Source organism: Symphalangus syndactylus, chromosome 5 (assembly GCF_028878055.3).
Source record: "Symphalangus syndactylus isolate Jambi chromosome 5, NHGRI_mSymSyn1-v2.1_pri, whole genome shotgun sequence".
Classification (NCBI taxonomy): domain Eukaryota; kingdom Metazoa; phylum Chordata; class Mammalia; order Primates; family Hylobatidae; genus Symphalangus; species Symphalangus syndactylus.
Genome location: NC_072427.2, coordinates 7,835,960 through 7,854,962, shown reverse-complemented (window position 1 = coordinate 7,854,962; position 19,003 = coordinate 7,835,960). Strand labels below are relative to the sequence as shown.

At 47.4% G+C, this 19,003-nt stretch overlaps 1 protein-coding gene across 2 annotated transcripts in view; it reads left to right on the top strand.

The window, feature by feature from the left end:
• The first annotated feature begins 652 nt into the window (after positions 1 to 652).
• The window catches only part of IGF1R (insulin like growth factor 1 receptor), a 317,640-nt gene continuing 299,289 nt past the window's right edge, over positions 653 to 19,003 (top strand). For both annotated transcript variants that reach the window (XM_055277093.2, XM_055277092.2), the window contains exon 1: positions 653 to 1,775. In XM_055277093.2, the coding sequence (XP_055133068.1) occupies positions 1,682 to 1,775 (94 nt within the window). In that variant the 5' untranslated portion in view covers positions 653 to 1,681. The remainder of the gene's footprint in view (positions 1,776 to 19,003) is intronic.

Sequence of the window (19,003 nt, the reverse complement as noted above, 5' to 3'; positions counted from 1 at the left end):
GCGTGAAAGTGCCAGGCGTAGTAGCCTGGGGGGGGGTCCCCTTTCTCCCAGGTGCGCCCCTTCCGCCACGTTCGGGCTTTCCAGTACGCAGCGAAAAAAATGCCGCATGCACGCACTTATTTATTTTGCAACAGCTGCAAGAAACAATGAAGCTTTTCAAGAACCTGGGAAACGCGCTTTCCAGCCGCGCTGTTGTTGTTTTCAATGAACCTCTCCCAGCCCCGCACTCCCCGCCCACCCCTCCCCTCTCCTGCCCACCCCTCCCCTGCCCAGCCTTTCCCTGCCTACCCACCCCTGCCCCGCCGAGACCGGGCCGGCGGCGGGGGCATTGTTTTTGGAGTCGGGCGGGAGGGGAGGGCGCGTGCGGGGTGGCCGGCGCAGTGCGGTGGGGGCGGGAGCCGGTGGGCACGCGCGCGTGTCTGTGTGTGCGCGCGGGAGGCGGCGGGGCGGGAGATGGGGGCGGCGCCTCGCAGTCTCGCGCCCCACGCCCGGGCTCCGCTCCGCACGTCTTGGGGATCCCGGGCTCCGGTTTTTGGCGCGCGCCGGCCTGGGCCGGGCCCTCGGCGCGCCGCTGCTGCGGCGGTGGCCGCTCGAGTGTGCGAGCGGGCGCGTGTGCGCGGCCCCGGGCGCGCGCGCGCGCGCGCGAGCCCCCAGTGTGTGGCAGCGGCGGCGGCGGCGCGGCGAGGCTGGGGCTCTTGTTTACCAGCATTAACTCCGCTGAGCGGAAAAAAAAAGGGAAAAAACCCGAGGAGGAGCGAGCGCACCAGGCGAACTCGAGAGAGGCGGGAGAGCGAGAGGGACGCCGCCAGCGAGCCTGCCCGCGGCCGGCGCTCGCAGACCCTCGGCCCCGCTCCCCGGACCCCCCCGCGCCCTCCACGCCTCTCCCGCGCGGGGGCAGCTCCACGGCGCGCCTCGCCTCGGCTTTGACCTTCAGCGAGCCGGAGCCCCCGCGCAGAGCCGGCGGCGGCGGCGGGCGGGGGCCGGGCGGGGGCCGGCGCGGGGCGGGCGGCGGCGCAGAGCCGGGCGGCGCGGCGGGAGTGCTGAGCGCGGCGCGGCCGGCCCGCCGCTTTGTGTGTGTCCTGGATTTGGGAAGGAGCTCGCAGCAGCGGCGGCGGCGCTGAGGGAGGAGGCGGCGGCGAGCGGAGCCAGGAGGAGGAGGAGGAGGGGGAGCCGCTCATTCATTTTGACTCCGCGTTTCTGCCCCTCGCCGGCCTCGCCTGCGACCCGGACTTCGGGGCGATCTTGCGAACTGCGTCGCGCCCTCCCGCGGCGGAGGCTTGGGCGTCGGGCCGCCTCCCGCGCGGCCAGAGCCGGGCTTGTTTTTCATCGCTGAGGCAGATTTGGGCTTTGCCCCCTTTCTTTGCAGTTTTCCCCCCTTCCTGCCTCTCCGGGTTTGAAAATGGAGGCCGACGACGCCGACAGCCCGCCCCGGAGCGCCTCGGGTTCCCGACTCCGCCGAGCCCTGGGCCGCTGCTGCCGGCGCTGAGGGGCCGCCCCGCGCCGCCCGCCCCGTCCGCGCACCCGGAGGGCCCCGGCGGCGCCGCCTTCAGAGTATTGTTTCCTTCGCCCTTGTTTTTGGAGGGGGAGCGAAGACTGAGTTTGAGACTTGTTTCCTTTCATTTCCTTTTTTTCTTTTTTTTTTATTTTTTGAGAAAGGGGAATTTCGTCCCAAATAAAAGGAATGAAGGCTGGCTCCGGAGGAGGGTCCCCGACCTCGCTGTGGGGGCTCCTGTTTCTCTCCGCCGCGCTCTCGCTCTGGCCGACGAGTGGAGAAAGTGAGTATGTGCCCGCCGCCCGCGGCCACTGCGGGAACTTTTCCTCCGAGGGGCTGCGCCCTGTTTGCGAAACCCGAGTTGCCACCGTCGCAGCTGTCGGGCCCCCGGGCTCGGGAGCGGCGGGGCGGGGCGCGGGGCGGCTCTGCCGGGAGGGAGGCTGCAGCGGACCCGGGACCCGGGCTCGTTCGTCTGGAGCCCCGCGGGCCCTGGCTCCGCGCATCCCCGCGCGGGAGGGGCCTGAGGGGCTTTTTTTTCTCGCGGTCCTGACAGCCGTGTCCCCCGGCTAGGCACGAAGACACGGTAGGGAAGTTGGTGCCGGGGCGGGCTCCGCGGTTTCCCGGGCCCCGCGACCCGCACCTCGCCCCTCCCGGGCGCACGAGCCTCTCCGCACACAGCGCTGATCCCCTGCGGCGCGCAGGCAGCAGGGACAGCACCCTGGGTCGCACCGCGTCTCCGCAGCTGGGGCTGACCCGGCAGTGGGGAGCGGGCAGCCGCCCGGCCCGCGGGGTGCGAGTTGCCCTCGAGGCGGGAGGTGCCCTGCGGAGAGGGCCCGAAGCCCCAGGACACGTCTCCAAGCGCCCGGCGCTGCCTGCCGCCGCCCAACGTGCTTTTGCTCCTCGGGTTCCTGGCCTTGCCCGTCACTTTGGCCCGCTGCTCGTTGGGTTATCTGCCCCTGGCGTCCCGGGGCTGGGCGGTGGCGTGAGGGGAAGCGCTCTCTGGGCAGCTCCCCGGGAAGTGCGAGGCCGGGAGTCTTCCTCAGCTTGTCTCTTCTGGGGAGCGCCACTGGGCCCCCCAGTTCAGAGGGATGGTCTCCCAGTTTCTCCCGGGCCGGGGAATGGAGGGGTACTAGGGCCGCATCCGAGTGTGCGTTGGTGGGTGTGTGGTCGGAGCCGACGTGCATTCCGACACACGTGCTCGCAGCGCGGGGTGTAGTCGCCGCCTCACGGGGACACCTAGACGCCCGTCCCTGGCGAGAGGTGTCGTACGCGGTGGTTTCAGGAGCGCCAGGGTCTGCGGCGGCGGGGGGTAGGGGGGGTGTTTTGCGAGCGCGGAGCCCTGGCCTTGGGTTTGTTGTGGTCGGCGTCGTGTCGCCCTGTCTTCTGCCGCCCCGCACTTCCTTTGTACGTAGTTAATAAGCAGTGTCGCTCCATACTCGCTATCTTTTGCAATCTGATAGCTTTTGTTTTGGTGGTGTCGGGTGGGGGTAGGTAGGGAAGCGCGGGGGATGCAGGGAGTGAGAACTCCCCCCCGGTGTCTACGGTCGGAGGAGGTGGGGGTTTTATTCTTCTCAAAAAATTGAAAGTGTGGCTTACTGGTACATTCAAGATGGTAGGGTAATTTGAACACGATTAAAAGTTTAAATGTCGCAGCACTGGGACTGGGAACGGTGAGGGCGTGTTGGTGAGTAATGGTTGCCGAGGGTATGCAGGTGGTGCCGATTAAGTTTGAAAAAATCACGACGGAGCCTTCGAGAGTGAGGGGGAGAAGTAGGAGGCAGCGGAGGTTGTCTGGCCCCATCACTGGGGCAATTCAGAAAGGCTGTTTCTATAAACAAATCCTTAAACGTCTCGTAAGAAATGAGTCCGCGACGGAACGAGAGCAGATCGTGGTTCGCGTGTTTACTGCCGAGTGGGACGCGGACTGGGGCCGGACCTTCCACGGATCTGGGCTCTCCTGCTCTTTGTTTTCTAAACTTTCAGCGGACTCGATTGGGCGAAAGCCTTCCGGCTCCCTTTACTAAGTCGTTTAGGTGGTGGTTGGGGGGACAAAGGAGGGTTTTTGTCTTTAAAAGATAAGTACGGTTTAGAAGACACGGGAGAAATAATCCATTTTATTATGGAATGCAGTTGAACTGTATAGCTTCTCTAGTTTTGTGTTTTTAATGTTCTGAAATTCAAAAGAGCAGGGATGGCCTTCTCCGACGCAGGAGTCGGGCATTTTTAAAATAGGCTGTTTTTCTTTTGGAGCGTTCTTCTTGAAGGACATTCTTTGTGCAAGACGGCGATTTTTGAGAACATGGGAGGGGAGGGGGTGTTTTAATGTATGTTTTTACTCCATGATACCAAAGCTTCCCCCAAGGATCCCTTTACAGTGGTTAGTTCCTTGAAACCTGATGGGTGGTCAGAAGGCACCCCAAATCTCGATTATGGTTTGCTGAAGTCTTGACTGACTCAGTACCTGCCCCTCCCTCCATCTCTGAAATGTGGAGGATTAAAAGCTATGCCTGTGAACGGGCGTTCAGTTTTTAGCCGGGAAGGTGCTAGACCACTTAACTCTGATAGAAATAAGCTGCTGAGCCCTATCAGGGAGGGTATTCTTTCAGCTGTTGTCTGGTATAGAACTAAAGACAGGGTGTTGGTTCAGTTGCAGGTATTTTGCTGGCGTATTGAGAGATTAGAGTTTCCTCTTTGAGTGTGATGGCAGTAGAAAGAGTGTTGTTTATCTTAGAAAACTTAGTTTTTGAAGCAGAGGCAGTCATATGGATGTGTTTGTTTTGTATCACCATAATGTGAACAGGGCATCTAAATGAAGGAGGTTGGGAGGTTCTGAGTGATAGCCAGATAATCTGATGGCTATTTTGTTTTTAAAAAGTCAGCATGCACTTTAAATTTATTGTACCCATCTCCTTAAAAGGATTCAGTCATCTTTCTACCCCAGGCATCCTGTTGTCAGAGAAATGTAGGTATGTGAAATGTTGGTGTTTAAAGAAGTTAGTGTTTTATTACCAGAAGGAGAACCTAGAAAAAGAACTTTTGAAAGAACCTAAACAGCAAATTATAGTTTAGATCCTCTAGAGAGACATAGCAAGCAAATGGTGATTTGTGGAAGGGTGGGGTTTTTGTCAGGATTTGAAATGTGAAAGGTCATATGTTTGATTTGTCAAAAAGATTAGAAAAGTTCAAGTCTAAGAAATATGCTAAGGTTGAATAGATGAAGCTTAAAAATATCACAAAAAGTGGAAGAAGTCAGTCACAAAAGACCACATATTGTATGATCCAGTTTATGTGAAATGTCCAGAATAAGCAAATCCATAGAGGCAGAAAGTAGATGTAGTGGTTGCCAGGGGCTGGGGGTCGATGGAATGGGGAGTGACTGCTGGTGGGCACAGGGTTTCTTTTTGGGGTGATGAAAATTGTTGTAAAATTAGTTTGTGGCGATGGCTGCATAGCTCTGAATATACTTAAAACCATTGGATTACATACTTTAAATTGGGGACTTTAATGGTATGTGAATTATATCTCAAACCCTTTTTTTTTTTTTTTTTTTAAAGAAATGTGCTCAGGTTGAAAATAACTTGTTATGCTACCTTAAATTACATTAAAATTATTACATGTATTTGACAGGCTGATGTCTTTCTTTTTCATTTATGAGTTTTTCAGATCCGTAAGTTGCAGCAATACAACAAACTGATAATTGAAGCTTAGCAACAGGGATTCAATCCCGTAGTAGAAATGGGCAAGCAGGAAAAAAAGAATCTTGGTTCTGTGTAGCTTCAGTTAGGGATTGAGGAGCTGGATTTGAAAAACACAAATGCTGGTGGTAGGCAGATTTTTGACAATAGAAACCTCAACTGAATCTGAAATGATGAGGAGCTGAGTCTGAAGGGCTGTTTGTATTCCCAGTTTTATTATGTTTTCCAACAAAGAAAGAAATTGCTGTTTTAAGATGGTTTAAACACTTATTTTTTGATATGCCATATTGACCACAAGTGGTAGTGAGGACTGAGGATGAAGAGTTCATTTGAATGCAGTGTTGTTGTTTCTTTTCTTTGCGGTTTTATTTCTCACATAGTTCCAGGGTCTGAGCAGGAGAAAGAATCTTTAGGATGCAGTAGTTTCAGGATATACTGTTGCAAGTATACAGTGATTTGTATAAAATTAAAATTCCTTACAGAACAAAAGATTTTAAAATGTGGCAAAGGCATTTTTGTTTTGAAACTGTGTGCGTTTATCCAGATTTACCCTGGCCTTTCAATAGGAAAAGACCTAGAGAATAATTGTTGTTTACATTTGCTTTTGGTCTTTGTCTAAGGCTTAGTTTACTTATAAAAATGTTTCCTGCCCTTCCTATTGTTGCAAGATCAGGGCAGTAATGAAAATCAACTGTATCATTTTCACTTGTTGCCTTAGAGTTTTTGCCAAGAGGAACCCTCAAGGGACGGTGGTTTCCTTTTAAATCTGGTTTCATTTGTTTTGTAAGAATGTGCTGTAAGAAGCAACTGAATCCAGCCAGCACTTATTGTGCACCTACTGTATGAAAGCTGACCTTGTGCTTTGCATGAGCCTGCAAAGTCTTGCATGAAACCAACTTTCTTGAAATTCAGATTTTTCAGATTCAGTATAGGATGCAGTTTTCAAGTAGACAGTAGGCAGCATTGTAAAGGTTCTTTTAAAAATATTTCTGTAGACTTAAGACTCTAGTGTTGTTCATGCAGAAGCCTTTACCATACCGTTTTTGCCTCATTGATGCTTTCTGTTATATTGGGATGTCACTGTAGACCGTGACATATAGGTGAGGTTAACCCATCTTGACTGGCGGCACGCCTTCTTTATAACACTGGATATGGCAATTGTGATTTAAAAACTGCAGTGTTATAGTTGCCTTTTTCCAAAAATTAGGAGTCACAGGTGTGTACATGAACGTTGCATGGCATGTTTTGAGTTGTAAGGAAGATGGAACTTATTTCAGAAGTTTTCTGGATTACATATTGCTTAGTTAGCTTTCTAGAAATCAGGAAGCACTCATAATTTCAGGGCATTTTATAATTTATAAATAGCTTGGTGTTTTTAAAAGCATGAGGGAGTAAGAGTGAGGAGACAAATCCTGAAAGTTTTTGTTTTTTAATTGTAAGGCATACAAGATACATTTCTTTCTAGGTTGTGATTTTCTCCAGTTTGTTTTCAAAACTCATTTAAAAATCAGACCTAGTTCATGGAAGAGGTATTTTTGCGCCTGTGGGCGAACTTGCTTTGAACTGCTTTTCTTAGCCAACTTATGACAGGTGCTGAGTCCAGGAGATGAGCTCTTCTCAATTGTACTAAATATATAATAGTTGCACACATGCTAGGGATATAGTTTCTTGATTTCCAGTCTGAGATGTTCTGAAGGAAAATTCTGAACACTTTAGAGACAACAAAGTGCCTGATGAATGATGCACTCTGATCCCGCCTGGAAAATGGTGTTTGGCATCAGCTTAGCAAGAGGAAGTTTTCCAGTTATTTGTAAAGATGTGATGTGCCTTTAAGTGGGGATGGGGGAGGGCAGCAGTCCCAGTGTTTGTGGACATTGAGACCTGTTGACATTTGGGAAGCATAACTGAGTTCCACTATTTGAAAAGATTAAAACTTTGATATATGTACACATCCCCTCATGCCTGCACCCCCACCCCCGAGGGTCTGGAAAAGAATTGATTTGTTCTGAGGAAGGAACATATATTTGGTATATAAAATGGTTAGTAAACAAAGGATCTTTAAAACAAGTTAGATTGTTATCTCAAGAGAAGCATACTTCCTCGGCATGATGTTTTCTTTTGTTAAATTGCTTTGGTTTTATTTGACTCAAAGTATTAACAATACCTTTGATTTTGAGACTTTTGGACTTTTGAAGACTAAGTTTTTAAATGGTCAGTTTTACTCGTTTGAAAGTCCCAGATACCATCTTTGAAGATTTCTCTCCCTTTTTTTCCACTGATGCCGGCTTTACTTATGTTTTATTAATTTTCAAATCTTAAGGAAAAATTGATATTTCCTTACTTGAACTGAGAAATAGTCGTTTTCCCTCCCTCTTTTGTTCCGCAGCAAATACATGTTGAGTACTTACTGGATGCAGTTCTTTAGGTTTAGAAATTACTTGATACTGTAAAATGTCTTACCATAAGTTTTTAAAGATACCAGTCAAACTATAGATGCTACTGCCATGTTTATTTAAAAAAAAATAAAACTAGTAAGCAAGCTTAAAACTTTTCTTTTTCCTGCCCTGGACTATAGATTTTTTTCTTTTTTTTTGAGACAGGGTCTCTGGTCACCTAGGCTGGAATGCAGTGGTATGATCACGGCTTGATTCTGCCTTGACCTCCCAGGCTCCAGTGATCCCCCCAAGTAGCTGGGACTACAGACACACACCACCATGCCTGGCTGATTTTTTGTATTTTTAGTACAGACGAGGTTTTGCTATGTTGCTCAGGTTGGACTCAAGCGACCCACTCACCTCGGCCTCCCGGAGGGCTGGGGTCACAGGTGTGAGCCACTGCACCCAGCCTACAAGAATTTTTAAACTCATAGATTGCTCTTCTGTTTTCACTGGACCACAACAGAAAGTAGTTTCTTTTATGGTGAGGGATGAACACCTACGATTGCAATATAAGTTGTTGGGCCTTGTGTCCATGGAGCTCACTTGGTGGTTGGTGGTCTTGAAGCACTCACATTCTTTGGAGTAGTGGGGCGGCTGGCTAGTCACATGGGGAAGATGTGCACACCTGTGGATGGGGCCATCACACACTGCAGTGATGGCTGGGCCTATCTTACTGCCCACCAGGCTGGGTGCAGCGGCTCACGCCTGTAACCCCAGCACTTTGGGAAGCCAAGGTGGGCAGATGACTTGAGGTCAGGAGTTCAAGACCAGCCTGGCCAACATGGTGAACCCTGTTTCTACTAAAAATAACAAAATTAACTGGGCGTGGTGGCCCGTGCCTATAATCCCAGCTACGTGGGAGGCTGAGGCAGGAGAATTGCTGAAACCCAGGAGGCAGAGGTTGCAGTGAGCCAAGATGATGCCACTGCACTCCAGTCTGGGCGACAGAGCAAGACTCCATCACACACACAAAATACGTATATAAAAATAAAATAAATTGCTCACTTGGTAATAGTCTGGAAAACTTTTTTTTTTTTTTTTGCATATTTTAAAGGCTTTAGAAACTAATCTTGCTAATCCAGAAAGTTCTTGCGGGGAGGAGTTTGAAACTTTTGAAACTTTGTTTTATCTCACTCCTCAGTCTAAGCCCCCTTAATACCACAGGTCTCTACTTCAGTAAGAGGTACATAATACGAATGCCATTTGTTCAAAATTGTGTGTCTCCATCCATCCATGCATCATCCAAATTCTGTGAGTTTGAAATACATTGTTATTGCTGTTTTGTATACTTCTGTTCAGCCATTTTCTTTTTAACATGGCACTAGCTTTCTCAAACTGGCTTTGGAATTATTTGTCAGTTTAAAAATCAATACCACTGTAAAAATTACATGGGAGGACAAATATATTTTGATAGTTGTTAGAGCATAAATATTTTATAGAGCATAACTTGAAATTTTTCCTGATACATTTTGAATGCTTTCAGTTTGTCCTCTGCTGTAAAAAATATAGTCGTGGTTAGTCTCTGTAAAGTTGGTTATTGGGAATATATGCTTGATTACATAAATGAGACATCACCAATTTAAGTCAGCCAAAGTTTAGTCAATAGAACTTTAAGGAACAGAAGTCTAATGGTAATTAGGGAGAGATGAATTTATTTATAGGAGTTTTCCCCAAATTCAAAGTGTCTTAGTGACCTTTGATAACTTCCTGGTAAAAGTAGGAAGCGTGGAGAGAAATTCCAGGTAGGATCCCATGATCCAATTGACTGCATCAGCTTACAAAGTGTTTTCTAAGTCATTAGCTATTAATTCTGTCTAGATTGTAAAGTCCCTCTCAGTTGTGTCCACATTTATCTGTGTTGTCCTGTATTTATTCTCTTTACCAAATTTCCCTGAGTCTCATTGTAGTGGGATAATACACAAGCCTACAGACTCAGAACTTTAAAGAGAAGCACAGATTGCCACGAAAACAAATGAACCCAGAGACCAGTAGCAGCAGAGGGAGATCTGCTGTTAGGCTTCCCTTAGTTCTGTTGTCTGATTTCTGTGGATAATGAGTTCACTGCGTATGTTAGGTCACAACATGATATCGTGTAGTCGTAGGAACTTTTGTTATGGTAGGCCTTTCTTGGTCAGGTGATACGATTGGGATTTTCTTTCTCACATGCACCTCAGTAAAATTTTCAGCAACAGAGATTGGCTCAGGATGGAATTTGTGGTTCAGTTTCAGTTCTGCAGCCTGTCCTTTTCTGGGGAGACTCGTTAATTGAATGTTGCCTTTCGATCTCACTGAGTCACTTGAAATCGCTGAGATTCATCCCTGTCCCTGGCTCCAGCCTGGTCCAGTGCAGACCTGCATTGAATCTGAGTACATGCTGAGTTGGCCTCTGAACCAGTTCCTGTACCATTCCCTTAGTTTGATGGACTTGCCAGCTCCAAATACTCAGAATGTGCCTCTTGTGGTCCTAGAATCAAGTCCAAGGTCCTTAGAATGAAGTAATGAAACAGGTCCTTAGTAATCCTGTGCTGTAGGGATCCACTGTTAGTTCCTGGTACTCCCCAGCATCTGTGCATTAGCTTGATGGAAAGGGAAGCCGTGCTATGCCTGTCTCCAAGTTTTTGCTTCTGCTGTTTCCATAGCTGAGAATGTTTTTCCTCTTCACTGCTCTGCTACTTCTCCTTCCATCCTCAATACTGAATAGCAGAAAGTGCCACTAAATAGCACAGGAAGGTCACCATAGCTTTAGTTTCTCCTTAGCTGCCAATTAGTTCTTTGGTCCTAAAGTTATTAACTTTTCTGAGTCTCAATAGACATGCGGAGACTTAAAAATATTTGGGGGAGGCATTTCTCCTTTTCTCACTAAACAACAGAATGAAAACATTTTCTAACATCTTTAGAAAACCAAATTCAGAAAAATTGTGGGGAAATAGGTTTTTTAAATTGAAATAATTTCCAAGCTCCAGGTGGATCTGTAAAATAGGGACAAGATCATAACTTTCAAAAGGCAGCACACTAAGTCAGGTGATTCCTTTCCCCCATTTGCCTTTTCTGTGGTTTGAGTAGGTCAGAGATGCCATCTTTACATTTCCAAGTCAAATTCCTCCTCCTCCTTGAAGGTTTTTGGGATTTCCCTAACTTGTATAGATCTACTTCCCCATTACTCCTTTTGAGTTCACAACCCACGGTTTTGCTGGTTGACAGTGATTTGTTTTCTCTTGTTCCTTGTAATTTTATTAGGACCGTGGAGCCACAGTGGCTGGTTTGAATCTCAGCTCTTCAGTAGCTAAGCTCTCAGGCAAATAATTTAATCTTCTTGTGCCTCAGTTTCCTCATCTGTGAAATTATAATTTTAATAGAATCTACTTTAAACATTCATGAAAATCAAACAAATTCGTACACATGTCAAGTGCCTAGAATAGAACCTGGCACCTGGTATTAAGCCCTCGGACTTCAACTGCTACTGTTCTTAGGGATGTGACATCCTTGAACAGAGATGTTCTTTGGATAGAAATATAAAGCTGACTTGATGTTTGATTGCCCTTGCCATTTAAATATGGTATAGAACCTGGCACATAGGTGCTCAATAAATGTATAATAAAACTTTATTTTGCTAAGGTGCTTATTAACAAGATGGCATGTTGCTTATTAAACAGTTGGTGATTTTTTTTTCCGGTAAACGCTGGTCATCCCCTGCAGTTTGCCATCCATTTCAGAGATCTGTTTATTACACTTTCTCCCTTAATATTGTCATTTGTCAATTTCTCCTCACACCTGAGAGGTGTCCAGTGTGCATTTTGCCCATCTCGCCAATGCATAGGCTCCATCTAGTGGCCAGAAGGGAAATTCAGCCTATTCGGTGACTGAATTAATAGTGCCCCAAGGAGGAAGATAGCGATCCCAACCCACTCTCTGGCTTGCTTCATGGGGGCTAATTGCAAGAAAATGTCGATACTACAGGATTCTGTTAGAAATCACTGGGCTACAGTTTTGGATTAAGGTTACTCTACTGTGTCAGTGCGAGCTGTCCTGAGAGAATTAGGGTCTTCCTAAATGATGCAGACAAGCGTACTGCAACTCCATGGCAGACCTGTTACACCTAGTGTGTCTTTTACAGTTAAAGTTTTAAGATGATTTTACAGGACTTTAATAAATTTAAAGCTCCAAAATATTTATTTTGAGATTAGAGATTAAAAAAACACTACTGATTTCATTTGGAAAAATACAGCAAGATTTACCTTCCATCGCTCTTATTTAAATAGGTAGTAACACTTTCATTATTCTCTTATCTCTCCCCTTTGGCTATTCTATGTGGTTAAGATGCTTGCTAGCCAGAAATACTCACAGAGAATAAGAATAAATACATCTAGGGTTGGTGTTAGGTCCCACACCATCTGTATTTCGTTAGCTAATTTTATGTATTTTGTTTCATGTTTTATTGATATTTTCAGAATCTTTCTTGCTGAGATTACACAAAATATATAGCTTGTTATTCAGTTTTACATGTCAAAAGCCTTAAACCCGTTTCCCCATGATTGCCTTTTATTATTTTTAATTTGGAAATCTTTGTTTGGCTATCTGAGAGAGAACTTCAGCCTCCCTTCCTCCCAGACATTTTGAACAACTCAGGCTGTACTCATTCATGTCTCTTTGTCTTGGCAGGTGAAAGCCCCTCTGCTTGGAATAGCAAACAATACTACCAGCTTGCCCTCTGGCAAGCTCCTTTAAGAGTTAGCTGTAATCTCACCCTCTCTCTGGCCTTGATTCTGCATGCAGAATGATTGCACTGACTTGAGCTCCTGTGGTCTCTTGCTATACCTCCTATTTGGGCATCTCCCCCATACTGCTTTCCCCCACCACTGGGGAGGGGAATGGTACCTTGGTTATCTTTGAATTCCCAGGAGGTGGCCCAGCGTGTGGTGCATAGGAGGAGCTGAAGAAATGGAAGACTTCTTAAAGGGATACTCCCCATTCACTTTGAAGCACTTTTTTGTACAACAAATTTATTTTCATCCAATCATTGTACCTCTGCTAGCCAAAACATTTTATCACACCAGTTACTGCTGCGTGGAACTTGAAAGCAATACAATTATCTTTAAAATCATTGTTTCATTAGGCTTTTTGCACATTGAGGTGAATAAGAAAATTAGAACTCCTGGAAGGGTAATTTGTGAGTCTGGCCTTGTGTCAAGATCACCTCATCCCTGTGGATGGAGACTTTGTTCCATAAGTTCCCTATAGATAAGATGTAATGAATAATTCATTGGCACCGATTTATGTCTGTAGTATGCTTTTAAACCCTCGTGGAGCTGGGCTCCTGAGGAGGAAGCATCTGCAGTCTGGACTCAGCTGCCTGGTGGTCTCCGGAGTGGCCTGGTACAGAGGGCCAGGGTGGCATCTCAGAAAGTCGGGTGGGTACTTGCACACCTGCTGACCTTGAGTGACAGGGTGGACCTAGGTCATTTCACAGGCCCTTCCAGCCTTCAGATCTCAAGATACTAGGCAGAGAGAGAGATGGAGATTTGAGGGAGATGTAGTTGGAACCAGCAGAATCACCACGTATGGAAGTTGGCTTCTATTTTTTGCATTGTTTTCTTGGTGAGGCCAGTAAACTTTTGCCTCAACTCCTGGGAGGGACAGTAGCACCCTCCCCAACCCTGCCGGTTTTGGTTGCTGGTGAAGGCCTTTGACAGTCTCCTGGTAGGGCCCTTGGAGACGGGTGTGGAGACGGTGAGGCCAGCTCCTTATCTCTGGACAGAAGAAAGTTTACTTGTCTAGGTTGGTGTGAAGGGGACTCCTGAACTTAATGAACACCTTAGAAATTATCCTTAAAGTCTCCTCTTCTGAGGAGTGGGGTGGGATATTTCTTGCAGAAAATGTAAGTGTAATCATTTGAAGCTGGAATGTTAATTTTCAAGAGCAGCTTGTAAAAAAGCATCTTGTGAAATTCTCATGTGAATGCTGAACCAGGTGGATGTGAACTTACCTGGACAGCCTGGCCTGCCTTTGTTCTGCTCTTCTCCGTGGGGTTTGCGTATGTGCAGGGCTTCCTTTGAAGCCTCGTCCCCTCAAACAATTCACTGTCTCCCTCTCTCCCATGCATGGAGGCATGTTGGAAAGGGAGCTCCAGGCCTCAGTGTCTCTGCCTGTGATTGGAATAACACTGCTCTAGCAGGGATTCCAATGAGAATTAGCAATAGATAATATATCCAAGCTGCCCAACAAACCCGGCAAATAGAAAGTATCCAATAAATGGATGCTTTTCTCTTTTTTTCTCCTCCTCATGGTGAGTGGCCCTAGTGGGCTCTCTCTGGGGCCTCCAGTCCTCCTTCCCCACAACACTGGGGCATTGCTGCCAGTTGAATAGGGCCTTTTTTTTTTTTTTTTTTTTTTTGAGACAGAGTCTTGCTCGGTTGCCCAGGCTGGAATGCAGTGGTGCAATCTCCGCTCACTGCAACCTCTGCCTTACTGCAACCTCTTCCTCCCAGGTTCAAACAATTCTTGTGGATCAGCTTCCCAAGAAGCTGGGATTACAGGTGTGTGCCACCATGCCTGGCTAATTTTTTTTTTTTTTTTTCTAGTAGAGATGGGGTTTAGACATGTTGGTCAGGCTGGTCTCAAACTCCTGGCCTCAAGCAATCCACCTACCTCGGCCTCCCATAGTGCTGGGATTACAGATGTGAGCCACTGTGTCTGGCCAAGGAGGGCCTTTTTTTGCACATCTACAGTGAAAGGTTTGAACCTGGAAGTCTGAGTCTCAGGTCAGTCGTTGAAACCACTAAGTGACCACCTTGCTTCTCTGTGCCTGAAGAGAATGGGTTTTTAGGTTAACTAGGCTGACTGGTTCAAGGTCATGTCCTATCTGTGGAGGGGGAGTGGGAGTGGAAGGTGAGTAGTGACAGAGTATGGAACCCTATTTCTGATATCTAGATTATTTGAGGGCCTCCAGTGGTCTCTGCTCCATGGAAAGCATATGAAAGAATATGATTTTTTTTTTTTCTCATGGAGCTTGCTGTCTAGCTGGGAAAACTCAACTACTGGTGGAGAGTAACAGACGCTATGAGTTTAGTGCTAAGTTATGGGATGCTGACCAGAGAGAAGTGTGTGGGCTGCAGGCAGTGGGGTCACGGAACTGCAGAATGGCTTGAGAAGCTTTAAGGGGGATGTCTGACTTTAGTGTGCCCTAAATATTTGACTCTCAAGATCCAAGGAGGCAGCTCCCCAGGAGAGGAAGGGACCATGTGTGGTGTGGGTGGCAGTGTGCACTGATGGAGTGGAGAGGGTGTCAGAATCCGGTGTTTGTGTGGTGGGAAGGAATTGACTGCTGGCAAGAGAATGAGGAGCGCTGAAACCTTTGCACCATTGCAATGGGCCTGCTGAGAAGGGTGTTCTGGGGAGGCTGCTCTGGCCTCTCGATGGAGTTAGGATTGGGGGACAGATAGACACCCTGGTGTGAGCCAGTGATGGTATACATGAGGGAGGCAGTGAGGACAGGCTCAGGGAGGGAAGTGTTGTCTCTAGACCTGAGACCAGGAAGCAGGAATGGACTGGACAGGTTGGCCCAGCTGAGGGAGGTGACTGGTGAGAACAGGGGTCCTCGGTGTGAGGGTCTGGGTTGCCAGAGGAGCTGTGGGCTGGGGTGGTTTGTCAAGAGAGTGGTCCCAGTTGATGGAGAGACAGGACCCGCAAAACAGGTTGGCTGCAGGACTGGGGGCAGTAGCACAGAGCAGCTTCCGAGGAGACCTGGCACTTTTAAGGCATGGAATGGAGAGAGCTAGGGGAGCACACCTGCAATGAGGCAATTCACATAGCAAAGTTCTCCGGAAACTGCAGTGTTCAACTTTTTAAAAAAATAGCTGGATGTTAGAAAAGTGGAGGAACTCTCACCTTTATTAGGGGCATCATGGATACCTGGTAGCGTCAAGGGCTAGGGTTAAAACCCGTGGAGTAATACGCCCTCCTATTGTGTTCCTCTCCTCTAAAAATAAAGGCGAAACTTACAAATGAGCTCTCTTGTTGTTCATTTGTTGGGGCACTGCTTTCTGACTTTTAGAGGAGTCCAGGCTGGAGATGGACCCCTGCCTTTTTCTGAGTTGGGCCGGCTGGGCCCGAGGCTGGTTCTGGACTGGGCCAGGCTGATGCAGTGGCCTTGGGCTTCCCGAGGCTGGGAGAGGGCGGTGGCCCCCGCTACCCTGCAGAGCTGGCCAGCGTGGCAGGGCTCTTTCCAGTCCTTACCATACAAGTGAAGAGGAACAGTTTGTTTAAAGAGGGGTGCCAGCTTTACATCCAGGCCTGGGCTTTGCTGCTGGTGCTTTTGAACTTGTATTGATTTATGTTTGTAAATTGACTGGACACACTGTGGTTCTTGATGAGAAGCAATTGCCATCCTTAGCCCACGATTAGTGCCACTCTCTGGGTGCTGCCTGTTCTGCCACTGTAACTGTTTGTTTTCACTTGACAAATAACATTAAAAAACACAGTAATGCAAGAGACTTCCTGGGAGGGTGATATCATTTGGCCTGTGGGCTTTTGTGATACTTTCCTGCTATTAGGAGAGTGAATTCTGAATTTTCAGTCATGTTTACCTGTTGGAGCAAGTAGCGTTTCAGACGGTCTCTGCTTTTCTCGACTAGAAAGCAGGCCTTCTCCCTTTTCCCCAATCTTGTTTCATGACACCATTCCCTTCTGAGATTAGGGTTTGAGAATTAGAAGTCTACTGATGGGTTGTACCAGGGGCACATCATTTACCCTCTCTGCTCTCCTTTCCTCATCTGTAAAATGGAAGATAATGCCACCCATCAGGCCGAGTGCGGTGGCTCACACCTGTAATCCCAGCACTTTGGGAGGCTGAGGCGAGCGGATCACCTGAAGTCAGGAGTTCGAGACCAGCCTGGCTGACATGGTGAAACCCTGTCTCTACTAAAAATATGCAAATTAGCCAGGCATAGTGACATGCACCTGTAATCCCAGCTACTCAGGAGGCTGAGGCAGGAGAATTGCTTGAACCTGGGAGGTGGAGGTTGGAGGTTGCGGTGAGCCAAGATCGTGCCACTGCACTCCAGCCTGGGTGACAGTGAGACTCCATCTTAAAAAAAAAAAAGTGTCACCCATGTTGGAGGATCGTTACCAATACTTCATGAGTGAATACATACACATTTCTTAGAACCTAGGGCTTATAAACACTAGGAGTTAGCTGATACTGTTGTTGCTAAGGATAGAGGAAATACACATTAGAAGTTATTTACTTTCTTTAAAAAAAAAAAAGTACCCTTTGGGTGTGTATTGATTCTGATGTTTTGCTCCTAGCTACATTTGCCGGTCTTTTTTTGACTGCAGAATTAGGAATCAGCTTCATCTTTTCTTTTTTTTTTTTTTGGATGGAGTCTCGCTCTGTCGCCCAGGCCGGAGGGTGGTGGTGCGATCTCGGCTCACTGCAAGCTCCACCTACTGGGTTCACCCCATTCTCCTGCCTCAGCCTCCCCAGCAGCTGGGACTACAGGCACACGCTGCCACACTAATTTTTGTATTTTTAGTAGAGACGGGGTTTCGCCGTGTTAGCCAGGATGGTCTTGATCTCCTGACCTTGTGATCCGCCCACCTTGGCCTCCCAAAGTGCTGGGATTAAAGGCTTGAGCCACCGAGCCCGGCAGGAAGCCAGCTTCATTTTACGTAAAGAGAGTTTGACAAGCGCTCCATTGGGGATAGCAGCACAGCTGCCTCCTTTTCTGTCCCTGTCTTCCTCCCGACTCTGCATCTGCCTCCGTTTGAAGCATCCTCCTCCAGTAAATGGGTCATTTGGGTTCCAAGGCCCTTTTGAGAAGGCCATGGTCATGGATCATTCGCGTTATCAGTGTGAACTGTGGATGTCCCTTCGCCCTTCAGTCTCTTCCTTCTTCAGGGAGAGGTAGGTAATTGGGGGTCATGTGGCCTGGAGAAGAGCCTGGTCATGAGCATGAGGGATGTGAGTGGGACTATGTTTCCAGCCAAATTTAGGGCACAGGATCTGAAAAGCACTTAGATTAAGTATCTGCAAAACAAATTAGGGTATTTTAAATTGAAGTGGAGAAACTTGAGAACCTGTGCCCTTTGTGCGTCGATGGCTGCTTGCAAGGATGAGCATCCGCAGCTGGAGCGGCCCCATGGCTGCCAGAGCAGGAGAAGGCTTCAGTCAGGTGGGAGGCCAGCTGCGGTATGTTGCCTGATGCAGGATGGTGAGAGGAGGAGCTGCTCTCTTGCTGTGCTCCCTGGATTGCACAAGGTCTTCCTGAGACCAGAATTCAAGGTTAGTCCTGTTTAGGCAACTCAGTAGATGGACTTGCCTATGGTGGTATTTGCAAGGAAAACAAAAGTGTTTTGAGCCCAGACTAACCAATTTAACAATGCTAGTAAGTAAGGATACTGTTTGCTTTTTGTGATGAGAGGTCTCTTAGGAGGAGGGGTTAATTCTTTTGATTTAAAACTTACTACTTGAGGCGAATAGGCACATGAAAAGATGCTGAAAGTCACTAGTCATTGGTGAAATATAAGTCAAACCCACAATTGGTACTTCATACCATCATACTCATTAGTGTGGCTATTACCAAAAACACCAGATGATAACAAGCATAGGCCAGGATGTGGAGACATTGGAACCCTTGTACCTTACTGGTGAGACTGTAAGATGGCACAGCCACGGTGGAAGATGATATGGTGCTTCCTCAATAAATTCATCATAGAATTGCCATATGATCCAGCAATTCCACTTTGGGGTATATGCCCAAAAGAAGTGAAAGCAGGGGCTCGAACAGATATTTGTACACTCATGTTCATGGCAGCAAATAATTCAGAATAGCCAAAAAATGAAAGCAACTCAAGTGTCCATCCATAGACGGGTGGATAAACAAAATGTGGTCTATCCATACAATGGAATATAATTCAGCCTTAAAAAGGAAGGAAATTCTATGACGTGCTACGGTGTCTGCGAACCTTTCAGACACTATGCGAAGTGAAAGAAGCCAGTCACGAAAGGACAGACTGCATGATTCTTACCCTTACGTGAGATGTGTAGGGTAGTCACATTCATAGAGATGGAAAGTAGAATGGCGAGGGTGCGGTGAATACAGGCTGGGGGGAGGGAGCAATGAGGAATTGATGTTCAATGGGTACAGAGTTTCAGTTTGGGAACACGTAAAAGTTCTAGAGATGGATGGTTATGGTGGTTGAGCAACATTGGGAATCAGTGTTAGTGAACTGTACACTTAACAAGGGTTAAAACGTTAAATTCTTTGTTGTGTATATTTTACCACAATTTTAAAAAGCTTATTTCTCGATTGTTTATGCGAGTATGTGTGTGGAATAGTTGGGGAGACAAATTCAAGACCAGTCCTTGTCCATGGTGGTCC